Source organism: Carassius carassius, chromosome 37 (assembly GCF_963082965.1).
Source record: "Carassius carassius chromosome 37, fCarCar2.1, whole genome shotgun sequence".
NCBI classification, from domain to species: Eukaryota; Metazoa; Chordata; class Actinopteri; order Cypriniformes; family Cyprinidae; genus Carassius; species Carassius carassius.
The window spans coordinates 15,144,756-15,158,276 of NC_081791.1; the positions used below are offsets into that span (position 1 = coordinate 15,144,756).

The 13,521-nt window shown below is 34.7% G+C and overlaps 1 protein-coding gene across 6 annotated transcripts in view; it reads left to right on the forward strand.

The window, feature by feature from the left end:
* The window catches only part of LOC132118143 (voltage-gated potassium channel subunit beta-2-like), a 56,453-nt gene that overhangs the window by 11,188 nt on the left and 31,744 nt on the right, over positions 1 to 13,521 (forward strand). The window contains exon 1 of one of the 6 annotated variants that reach the window (XM_059527730.1): positions 6,010 to 6,312. The exons of 4 other annotated variants lie outside the window; for them this stretch is intronic. In XM_059527730.1, the coding sequence (XP_059383713.1) occupies positions 6,089 to 6,312 (224 nt within the window). In that variant the 5' untranslated portion in view covers positions 6,010 to 6,088. Of the gene's footprint in view, positions 1 to 6,009; positions 6,313 to 13,521 lie in introns of those variants that run through there. One more of the 6 variants, XM_059527729.1, reaches the window with a different exon arrangement.

Consider the following 13,521-nt stretch of genomic DNA (forward strand, 5'->3'; position numbering starts at 1 on the left):
TTAACCATTTGTACGGCTGGTGATATATTTTTAAATATATCTTAGGGGAGCATTTCCAACTGAAAACAGATTACTTTTTATGGATTTTGGCCATTCATTTACATGACAACACAGTTTTGTGCGCCTGAAAGTCTAAAGGTAGTCTAAAGGTATGTGTTCAGGTGCGTAGTTTTTCTTTGCCAACTAATGGCCTGGCCTGCATAATACAGTATTTGTAGCCGTTTTTATGGATCTGTGTGAACAGGGATTGTTTTGTCTATTGAAACTGAAATTGAAACGTTTAAAAAAATTCAGAGTTGCAAAGGAAAAACTTAATGTATATGTAGTATTTTGTATTTTTATATTTGGTATTCATTGTACTGTATAAGTTGATATTTGCTCTAAAATTTTGCTTCAGTCAGAGGAGCCGTATTTTCAACCTAATAGACATTATTGCAAAGTTAATGCAAGTATGGAGTTTATACTTATATACAGTATGGTATAAGGATGTCAGTAAGGATGCATTAATTTGATCAAAGAAACAGTAAAGACATTTGTAATGCTACAAAATATTTCTATTTCAAATAAATGTTGTTCTTTTGAACTTCATAATTGAGAAAGCAGTTTTCAACATTGATAATGATAATGATTATCTGTGAGTGAGCTGGTATTGATTTGTTGGTTCTGGCTAATTCTGGCACGTTGTCCCGGTCAAATAAACCTAAAAAAAAAAAGAAAAAAGTTATTTTTAGCAACATCATAGGCCCCCTTTAAATGCGTAAATGCATAAGTGAATGTGTGTGTCACTCTTTGTTGTTTTTAAGTGCATATATATTCCACTTTAGATAATAATGAACTCAGGACCTTAGGAACGCGAATGAGATGTTAGAGAGAGAGCGAGAAAGAGGTTACGTATTCAAGTAGTCAAACCCAGCAGACCGTAAACTTGTTCATACAGTAGATGGTGAGTGCTGTTCTTAGCTTGCCATTACAACAAGAAACACATTAGCTTTGAATGTATAAACACAGTAGCTTATTTGCTCGTTACAGTTCTTCATACTGGGCAACAATGCGGCAACCTTTGCGGTTTCCTTCATTTCCCTGCGACTAAAGACTCTAGGCGTGCCTTAAAACAGTAGCATCTATTATTTAGCATACACCATTTGCCTGTGATGTCACATCCAGGCTAAATATATAACTCATTTCATAGGCCAGTTCAAGTCTGCGTTCCTCCGTCTCTCGTGTGAAACCAGATCGCCAGCAAGCGCAGATTCAGTATTCTCTCAAATGACTCAGCAGAGCTCATTATGAAATAGTTACACTACATCTTGGCTTTGTGTAAGATGTTCATGAGAGGAATAGTTAAACCGAGACAGGAAGAGCTACTGCATCACTCTGACAAGATGGAGAACATATCTATGTGCCGGTGATGAACACTCGGGGCTCTTTTACAATAATATCAATATTTTATAAACACAATTTCTTAACCAAAGTATAAGTTTGGGGTCAGTAAGAATTTGTCTCTGTTTCCTATTTTACTATATTTTAAAATGTAATTTATTCCTATGATGGCAAAGCTAAATTTTCAGCATCATTACTCCAGTCTTCAGTGTCATATGATCTTTCAGAAATCATTCTAATATGCTGATTTGATGCTCAAGAAACATTTCTTAAGCAGTTTAAGGTTAAAAAAACATTCTTTTCCACAAACTGTACATTGTTTTTCCTCTATGCCCCGCCTTTCTGAAACGAGTCATTTTTTACGAAGCTCATCGGTCTGAAAAGCGAGGCGTGCTCTGATTGGCCAGCTATCCAGTGAGTTGTGATTGGACGAATGCCTCAAGCATGTGATGGAAATGTTATGTCCTTTAAAATACTGTGATGACATGTGTCCCGGCATGACAAGACAAAAACAATAGAACCCATTACAAACGAGGCATTTGTTGCATCCGGTGGGGACATAAATACTGATTATAATAACTTACTACACATTGCGTTGCATATCCCGTTGTGGAAACAAACTATGTCTGTATTTGTGAACAGGGAAACGACAAACAAGCTCTGCTCTACACTGCTCAAAACTCACGTTTGAATCATTAGTGAAATCCTTTACATATGTAAACTTACTTACATACTGTGAGTCAGAAGCACCAGACTGTCTTTGCAAATATGGAACTGCCCAACTTTATAGAAAAAGACACCTGTTTCATGAGTTCGCCTCGCAAATAATAAAGCGGGAAGAATATTATGCGTATTTGGCATGCTGCCCAGGTAGAGGGCTCGGAGCTCGACATCTGCCCGAACACTAAGCGCTCCCTCCAGAATGGGTCGATGGTGAGGAGTTGGGGTGGAGGGATGCTGAAAGACTAGAGAGAATGAAGGTAAGACTGCTATGATTATTTACAGTGGTTCTCTCTCGTGATGGTAGGATAGATGATTTGATTACTGATGGTGAATTGGCCCCGACGATTATCTGCGCGTGGTTCTCTTTTGAGGTTGTTGGATGGATGGTGCAGTAGAAGGGAGTCACTTGCGCTTCAGCCTGGTTGGTGCTCACGGAACAGGACACAATGTTCAAGAGAGGAAACCCAAGGTCTAGCTAGGACCAAGGAAACAGAACTGGAGCACACAACGTTTTCAATAATTTATTAATAAAAAACGACTAACGTTTCGACGCTCATGCGTCTTCTTCAGAGTCAAACAATGAATGGCAACATACAGATTTTATAGCATTGAAGTTCAAATCATTGGCCACAAGCCTAGATGGGTGTGGTACATCAATTAATTAATCATAATTAGGCACTCAGGTGTAAACCAGTGTGAATTATAAAAAACATGAGAGGCCCAGTTCCTCATTCAGACCATTAGGTTCCACTGTATTGAGAGTGAAAATCCAGAACGCCTCTCTTTGTAGTAGGGACTTGACTATATCGCCGCCTCGTTGGGAGGGTATTGATGGTGCGTGCTCCTCCTAAAATTGTTTTAAAACATCACGTTGTAGGCTACTCACACATGAAACAGTCCTTATCCTTGTAAAATGTGTTGCACACATATTTGAATTGAACTGTTCCGGAACCGTGTTGAAATACAACTTAACCACTGATTTCTAGTTGTTTGCTCTTTTGGAAGGCCAAACAAAGTAGTTTCGCTTTCACAACGAAACACACAGCGTCTCCACAACATGGCAGCAGCAACAATACTACAGCGAGAATAAAAATTACGCCTTCTTTCTTTGTGTGAGCATATGGGCGGTGTTATGCAGTGTTTTAGGGGGGTGTGGATGAATCTTAACTTTTATAAAGATTATCTCTTTGGATTTGAGACTTTAGTCTTTGCAACTTTACAGATCTTCTTCATGCACCAAGAGATTGTAACACTCCAAAGATATAGGAAAACTAGAAATCGCATCATATGACCCCTTTAAATTATATTTAGCACCTAATTATTACAGTATATCCTATGTTTGTAGAACTTTACTTTGTGTACCAAAATATTTTTTGTTTTAAAATGTAGAATTGTATTATTTGCATTATATATAATATATTAATCATTCAAAACATATCAAATATTTTTTTATTAATTTAAAATTTTAAAGAATTTTTAATCTAGTTAAACATATTTTTTATTTTATTTTAGCAAGATTTACTCACTATACAAAGTAATATGCAATGTTTTTTTGTTCTTTATTCTGCTTGGGATAACTTGCATTGTACTTTTGAATTCTGTATTCGTACAAAACAGAGAACAAGCAAATATGGCTTTTAGTACACTTTCTTGTGGTACAACATCAAAGGCTTTTAGAGCAAGAGCTGTCTTGAATAATTCATATTTGCAGAGCATTCTGGCACTGCGATAGGTTTGCAAAACATTCTCTCACTGTAACATTCACTAGAGTGGGTGGTGTTTTTGAGGGGTGGAGCTTTTATTTTGCCTTTCACTAATTACTAAAGCTCATATTCAAAAGACTAGGTTTAAGAACAAAAACGGCAGTCTTCTTTAGTGTGCTGACCACCATTAAGTTGTCAGATGAGCAGTGTGGTGCAAAACCCGTACGTGACTCGACCTCCGAGGAACCGGGTAAGTACAAGGCTGGTACTTTAGCTGGGTCCCGCTTGAGGATGTTGCATGGTGATCCCGCTCACACCCATAGTCCTCTCTCAGGTTAGAAGCGTTAGTGTGACGGGGGAACGGAGAGCAGGGCTTGCATCCACAGACTGTCTTGGTCTACTGTACGCTACTGCATCATGATGTTTTAGTTATGAGAGTAAAGAAGGTCGGTTTGCCTCATACCGAGTCACTTTATTCCCACTGTAGAGCTTTTGCAGTGTAGAAAGAAAAACTAAGCTGTGAAGAATGAGCAGAGGCTGTAATGCTGCAGATATTGTGAATTTTATCTCTGATGAGATAAAGGTTTCTACTTATATGATGGTAGAAATGTCGTTTTGGACCAGGATTGTGTCTTCAGACTAGAGATGTGGATTCAAATGATTAGATCTGAATAAGCATGATTGTATACAGTACATGGTCTATACATGCTGTACTGACCACAGTGACACTGTTGACATTTTCTAACAGGCGTTCTAAAATAAAATGTGCTACACTGAATTCAACTGTCATTTATAATAACGAGAAAGGATCTCTTTATAATCATGTGACATGGATGTATGTTGAGTAAATTATTCAAATATGTTCTAGGCATAAGGTTCTGTGCACGAGGGGATCTTGTATATTGTTTTAAATGGATTTCTGTTGTCGTTTGTCAGCAGAACACCAGTCAGTTTGGCATTGTTTGAGCAGTGACTATTTTTAGCATTCCTCATGACAATCTTACAAAGATTTAGATCTGTGATTATTAGTTTATTATTTATCAAAACCACAGATAACCAGCATCAAAATTATACTTTTTTTCTTGATATTGCTCGATTGCAAAAATATATGGGTGTTTCTTCAGGGTTTTTTTTTTTTTTTATTCACCCTGTCTATTTTAAATCTCTTAAAACACACTTTTCACACTCTCACTAGTTTCTCACTAAATTTATCAACTAAAAATGTCCAGCAGTGATACATATGCATCACAGAAGAATTTCATCTCTTTGTATTATATTTTTTTTTTCCATTTCCAACACATCTTATATGGTAGAAAGCTAAATTCATAGTTAATATTTTATGTATTCTTAAAACACAGTAAAAATGAAACAAGTATGTGTTACATAATTTGACAATTGCATAGTTTTATGGTGGATTTTAATTAAGTTTGAAATTGTGACTTTTTAGCCTATAAATAAAAAGTAGTAAAAAAAAGTGATGGAGGCATGCTCATTTTAGTGTTATCTTCATATAACAAAGTAACTGAAAAAAAAAATCAATAAATCTGTGATAGTAGATTTGATTAAAAAAATAATGAATTAACCTAAATCGACCCAGAATTAGCCTAGTACATAAAAGTACCCAAAGTTGAAGAAACATGAATATAGTCACATTTTATATTTAGCCCTCTTATTATGTTGCTGTACAAAAGAAAAGTACATGATGTTTACTTTCAGGATTCTGGCCTTAGTTGGGGTCAGTGCCTAGTCTATTTTTTGACCATCATAGGTTAGGCTGATTTAATTGCCTGGATCCTGGATCGTTTTGGTATTTGGGTTCTCCAGAACAACTGCGGCAGGCCTTACAGCATTCTTCATGCATGCATTAATGTCCACTCACCTCTGTTGCTTGATCACGCATGTATGTGGAAGAATACTCCCACTTGACTTTATTCTATGAAGATCAACCCATTAAAGCTGGCCATTGTATTGGAGTCCTACAGGAGAAAGGGGCTGGGAGGTTGGTCTCTGAATGTGGTGTTGATTGCCATGGGAGGTGTACGCTATTTACAGTGGCTCTGCTGGTCTCTGTCATGCCACTTGCTTCACTCTTCTGTCTGTGTGTGAGACCGGGTCACCTGGTGGTAGCAGGAGACAGAAGCAGTTTGACTGAGGTGTGGGTCGGGCACACCGGCCACCGTCTCAGCTGCCAACACAGTGTCCCCTCCGAACCCCTGCAGATCGCCAAGAATGGGCCGCCGGGGAACAGTATACGGAGGAGCAGCAGCATTAGCAGCGGCAAGATGCTGTCCCTGTCCTTCAGCGAAAGCATGCGGAGCGACATCGACCGCTACCTGTCTGACCAGGGCCTGTACCCTTTGCGGCAGGGTGGGGGGGAACTGGGGGAGACTAGGAGTCTGCGTGAGGTGCGGGCGGCCGCCCAGTTTAAAAACCTGGAGGACTTTCTGAGGACCAATGGAGTATCTCTACAGGAGTCCATCTCCTTCCAGACTGGGATGAGGTACAGGTAAGGGCCACAGAGGATGCAAGTCCTGCTTTTAAATCTGGGACTCAGTTTTTTACAAGTGATTAGCGATCGATGATAAATTCGTTTTTATTTTTATATTTTAATTTATGCAATTATCTTATGCTGTTCTCAGTTTATATATATATATATATATATATATATATATATATATATATATATATATATATATATATACAGTACAGACCAAAAGTTCGGAAACATTACTATTTTTAATGTTTTTGAAAGAAGCTTCTTCTGCTCATCAAGCCTGCATTTATTTGATCAAAAATACATAAAAAATGTAATATTGTGATATATTATTACAATTTAAAATAATTGTTTTTAAATTTATTATACTTTAAATTATCATTTATTTCTGTGATGCAAAGCTGAATTTTTAGGATCATTATCACATGATCCTTTAGAAATCATTCTAATATGATGATTCACTATCAAAGTTGGAATATTTTATATATACTTAAAAATATAAAAATATATACTTAATATTTTTTCAGAACATGTGATACTTTTTTAGGATACTTTGATGAATAAAAAGTAAAAAAAAAAAAAAAAAAAAAGAAGCTATGTTTTTAAAATATAAATATTTTGTAATAACAATATACACTACTGGTCAGTAATTTGGGGTCAGTAATTTTTTTTTCTTTCTTTTTTTTTATAAAATCAATACTTTTATTCAGCAAGGATATTGATAAATTGATAAACAATTGATTAAAAGTGATAGTAAAGAAAATATATTATTACAATATATATTATTAGAAATTTTTATTTTTATTTTGAATAAATGCAGTTCTTTTTAACCTTTTATTCATCAAATATATTAGACAGCAGAACTGTTTCCAACACTCATAATAAATCAGAATATTAGAATGATTTCTAAAGGATCATGTGATAGACTGGATGTTACATGTGACACTGAAGGCTGGAGTAATGGTGCTGAAAATTCAGCTTTGCATCACAGGAATAAAGAATTTTTTTAAAGTATATTCAAATAGAAATATTTATATTTAGTAATAGTATATTTCTGTATTTTTGATCAAATAAATGAAGGCTTGATGAGCAGAAGAAACTTCTTGCAAAAACATTAAAAATAGTAATGTTTCCAAACTTTTGGTCTGTACTGTGTATATATATATATATATATATATATATATATATATATATATATATATATATATATATATATATATATATATATATATATATATATATATTAGTACAGTATTTGTTTTAACAATAACAACACTCTACCTATCTTTTTGGATGAATGTTTTCTAGCATGGTTATGCTGGTCTGTTCGGCAGGAAAGAAACCTTTTTAAAAATCATTTCAACCCCAATCTTATTGTACTTCATACTTATTGCCTGTTGGTCTATTAGACTATTGGTTGTCACTTTGGAGGTGTAATGGAGTCTTGCAAGTGTTAAGCAGAGACTGAAGAGGGTCTGGACCAGCTGTGTGATTTGGATTAAGTGCTTTGCTTTTATATGCCATTAGGGCATTGGTCCCACCATAGCCTGCTAGTATAGTGTTTTCAGTTTTTACATGACTGTTCTGTCAGCAACAGATCAGGCATATCATGATTTTTAGAAATGGTAAGTGTTTTTGTAAATTATACATTGTTAGTCATTCTTGTTTTAATGCTACAATTGTAACACTTTTCAATTCATTATCATAAGGTCTCATTTATTAGCATTACAGTAGTTTCATAGTAGTATGAATAGTATGAATTTGCTAGCATGAATAAGACCAATTTAATATTTTTCTAGTTGATTCCTTTCTTCATAATGAGTTTGCAGTGTGAAAAGGAAATGATCAAAGACCAAATATTTATCACCTTGTGTTATCTATCAGTCAGTATGGTTGTCAGGCAGAACTTCAAGCAATCAGATTGAACAGACAAAGAGTGAATAATTGAAATAAATTGTAATTTTGAGTTTTTAAAACATTAATTTAACAGATTTTAGTGCCACATAAAATAATAAATTATTTAAACATACTTATTTGTATGATGATGTCAAAACATGGTATTTGAAGTAATGTTGACTTATGAGGACTTGATTGCTTTACAGCATTAGGGTTTACAGTGTAGTAAAATATTTCATTGTAAGTTCGTTAACTAAAGTTAACAAATTATATCTTATTACGTTGTTACTATTTTATAAATATACTGTACAAGTGTTTATTGATCAATTTTATTCATAATACATATTTAATGGAATTAGTTAATGTATTATGGCCAGCTTTGATCAATGAAACACTTTATTTGATAAATAAATGCTCTAAATGCATCCATTGTTAGCTCATAATATCCAATGTATTAATGTTAATGAATTGAACCTTATTATAAAGTGTTAAAGTCTTAAATCATAAATAGCCTAATTTACCTGTAACTGTGTATTGTGTTTTCCAGTGCTTCCTGTGGAGGCTTTTGGAATTTAGACAGAATGTCAGTTTGCACTGATGATCAGGGACAGTTGGTGTTTTGTCAAAAGTGGTGTAGAATGAGTCTGTGTCTTCCAGTTTGGATCAAAGGTTGCTCAGTGTGTGACACGTTCTTGCACAGATGATTAAGTAACACAACTAATCACAATGGCTTTAAAAAAAAAAGCAAATGGTGAAGCAAAGGTTCCACTCAACACAAACCATTCTGTTTTTAGTCACATTCTAACTCTGTATCGATTAAACAAAGCGCCACAAGCAGGTGGTTTTTCAAATGAGAAATACAAATGATCTTCCTGCTAAAATGTCAACTGTTTACAGTTTTCACACTTTACACAGGGTAATTTCATAACAGTGCTGATATTCACAGCCTGACCACTTGTTGCTTAATTTGTTATCTTTTTTCTACCTGTCACATGCTCTCATACATCTATATCAGTCTATTTAATCACTAAGTCCATCATTAGCTTCCTTTACCGTCCTTTTTGCCTGTGTGGATTTAAATAGTCTTTGTGTTGGCATGTCTAAATAGTCCCAAGCTTTTTATTAGCGACTATCATGACATGAAAAGCAGCAGCCAAGTCCAAACATCTGCTATAATTAAATATTTAGCATTATATATATTGCCTGCAGAATATACGGCTACTTTTAAATGGTTGTAAATGTAAAAAAGTGCATTGTTGGTCCAAATAGTGTAGTTACAGCAACTACCAACATGATCATGCTAACCGGTCAAATCCTGGCACATTTGGTGGCAATAACCTAATGAACTGCTGTGCCAGGTTTGTCCACCAGATGGCAAAAAGTGCACATCATCTTGGCATGATTAAGTCTGTTGCTGTGTTCCACATGCCATACTATCATACTCTTACTATTTCTGCATTATCCTGTATGTATGCTGTACATAGTGTGCAAATTTTCTGTATCCATCAAATACCCGGATGACCTACTATATTTACCAGAATCTGCTAAATATAACTCAAGTTCACTGAAATCAGAACAGAAGCAGTGTTCAGAATGGCATACTACCATACAACTCCTGCTATATTGCAGTATGCTACGTGTATAATGTCAATAGTAAGAGAATGTTCTGTATGCATGGAATGCCCGGATTATCTGCTACATTCGCTGAAATTTGATGTATGCATCTGAAGACACTGCATGGGATACTGTTTCCCAGAACACAACACGCTCCATGTAATGCTTTATCTTCTGAGTGAACTGGAGGCAGTGAATGGTAATTATAAAACACTTTTATACATACACGTTACTGTAAACTACAAACTATCGCTGTGTATCTAAAAGCAATATCGTAAGTAGGACATAAATTGTACTTTAATCTCTACAGCAAGTAAAAATAAAGGAAATATTTTAAAATTGGAAATAAAATGTCTCATTAATAATACAGTGTTATTAGGAGGTTAGCAGTATAGGTGTAGGGAGGTTTTGTACTGAAATATAAATATCTAGCTACTATTTACACAATTATTATTAGTTCTGCTCAGCATGTAAAGTCTATTAATTATGAAATGAGTTCAATTGGGCAATATAGCATTTTTTACTAGCATGAATCCTTAATTAACAAGCCTTTGTAAAAAGAATGGTTAATACATTTATTTGTGAGGTAACAACCTCAGCAGTTGTGCTGAGTTAATGTTTTGTCATGTGACGACACTTTAGCAAACTACTCTGAAACATTTGTTGCTTATTGTATACGGTTTCACACACTATTCTTTAAAAAATAAGTGAGCAAGTGTGCCATTACGAACACAGCCTGTGTCTGTAAAAAAACATACCTACCAGTCCATATGTAGTTAGTGTTTTCATTTGTCAAGTTCAGTTCTCATAGAATTACATATTTATAATGCTTACATTTCGAGATTTTCAGTTCTATGATTTGATTGTTTGTCCCAGAATCCCACTGTAGTCTGGTATCACAATGCAATTAGCTGTCATCCCAAGATCGACTCCTGGACATGAATGTAATCAGTTAAGCGTACAAGAGTAATAATTAATAACTAATTAAATGCCATGCAGGAGAGACTTGGAGCCCGTGTCTCTGTCTCTGTTTCTCTTTCTTTCTGTCCTGCAGAACAAAAGAGGCAGGCCTCTTTTCTGCTCTACTTCCTCTTCAGTTAAAGGCCGCCGCTCATTCTGTCTCTTTGTTTTTCCTTCTGTGTTTCCCCTTTATTTTTAAGCAATATTTTCCCTTAGGGAATGTACTCTGGAATAAACATGCATTTACATAATGCAGCCTGAATTATACATAAATGCATACACTGGCAGCCAGACGTTTGGAATAATTACCGTCTGTTTAATGAAATCAGTGTATTATAAATGATCTGAAGGATCATGTGACACGTGATCATGTGAAAATTCAGCTTTGCCAGCACAGGTTTAAATATCATATTAAAATATATTCAAATCGAAAGCAGTTATTTAAAATTGTAATAATATTTCACAGTAATACTACAACTTTTACTTAATTTTTGTATCCAGTAAATGCAGCCTTGGTGAGCATAAGTGACTTCTTTTAAAAGCATATATATATATAAATAATAATAATTTACATGCATTTAACGTCTTTGTATTTGTTATGTCCCACTTTAAAGCAGCAGCACTCAAGCTGCATGACCTTCATGGTTTAAGCGTTGAAAGTCATCCATCTTGTGCTTCAATAGAAAAAAGGAAAAGAGAATAAAGGCGTTAATCTCGGTACATCAGACTAATTGGGAAAATGACATTCTGGAAAAAGAGCTTTCTTCAGGCTGATACCGAGCTAAAGACGGGTCCATAAGACATGCTTCACTGGGCCTGGATTAGACGATGCTGTAAAACTGCCTTGAATGGACTGGGTTCCATCACATCTTTGTCTTCCCTTTATATGAAAGTTAACTTATGTGTATGATTTATATCCCCTGTCCGCTGAAGGTCAGAAAGAAGCATGGGTTCTTTTGCTGATTGTAAGTCTTTTTGTAAGACTAATTGTAAAGTATTTTATTCTTTCTTAAACTTTGTGAAAAGTGCCATACAAATTCATTTCAATTTAATTGTTACTGCAATGGAAAGAATATTTAATATAAATCCTGCATTTGAGCTGTAGAAGTTATTCTATCTAACAGAGTGCCAATGTAAATTTGAATATGCAGCATTCATTCCTGCTTTCCATAATAACAAAATTCTTTTGATATACTTTAACTACTGATAAAATGTAATCTTTTTCAATTTTAGTACATTTAATCTTTTGATAAAAGATTGTTTTTAAACATATTTTTAAACAACAGATTTTATGTTGTACTTAAATTTAAGAAAATATCTGCGTGTAATTTCATCTATAATTACACTGTTGACCATTCCATACACTGTATCCCAAAATAATAGGAAGTATAAATCCAAAGGAATTATTTTTTTTTTTTTAATACATAAGCAGTTAAAGACACATATTATTAAGTGGGACCAAGTGTGCTTATAAAATGTCAAAGTCTAATCTAAACCCATTGATCTATTCTGTTCTTTTCCACTAGTCTGTAGTGCTGACGGACAGCAGTCCCCTCCAGGTCTGCTCAGTAAAAGGCCAGGCTGTATGAATTCAATTTAAAGAAAGTGCAGTTAGATTTTTTTTTAAGAGCATCTAGAATATTGAGCGATGTAAGAGAGAACCGCAGGCGCAGTATCTGGGAATTAAGCTGCTCATGCAGCATAAGCTTGAAATTTCATCCTTATAACTGCTGCCTTATAATAGATAGACTTTTGGGGAGTTGAACGTGTGCAGATTCTAGCAGTCTTTCCCTCAGTATCGGGAATTTGTCCTGTGGAAGTTTTTTTTCTTGCCAATAAATGCATTGGTGTCCAACAGTCTGACATTACTAATGAAAACTGCATCTATTCTGCTTTTTTTCTAATTAGGTTTAACAAAAAAAACATGCTAATAATTGTATTTATTTTATTAGCAATACAAATTGTTACAGAGACTGTAAAAAAAAACAATAAATAACACACACTAGTGTGGGAAACCGGTAAACGGTGGACATTTTAGCAAATTTGAAATCATTACAAACATTTTCGGTTTATGTGTTTCTGCTTGAGTTTTCACATGCACACAAATATGTTCTTATGTACCTGTAAAAGCCTAATATCTTCTGCAAATGATAACACCTTTGTGTTAATTTGAGTAATCTGAATAACATTTATTCATTTTACTGTACGGTACATCAGTGGTTCTTAAGGCAATTTTCCAGTGTGCATTAATAGGTCTTAAAACTATTTTAAGTTAAATTAGTTAATTAAAATGCACAAAAAAAGTAAGTGTAAAACTTTTAAATGCATTTTAAAAGAATTTTAGTTTATTTGTATTACAACAGCTACGAGGGGGCCTTTGAATATTGTCTTGACTAAAGCGGGGGACTTGTAGTGAAAAATATTGAGAACCTCTGTTTTATCACTACCTTCACACGTTTCTTCATGTACCACTTGAATATGTCCCCACATGCAAAGACTACTGAACCAGGACAGATGTCAGATTTACAATATCTGCACCTTCTTATTCCTTTGGAGCTGTGATTGCGCTTTTGTGTGCATTATTAGCGGAAAGAAAGCTTATGGAATTGCAGTTTTCTGAAACGTGTTCATTTTAATTTGTTGATCATTACACTCTTAATTTTCCTTGCTTTGCGGACCAGCTCAGCGCAACTGAATTGCAGCAGCTGGTATATGTAGGTGTAATTGCTGCCAGTGCTTTAATGCAGTAAT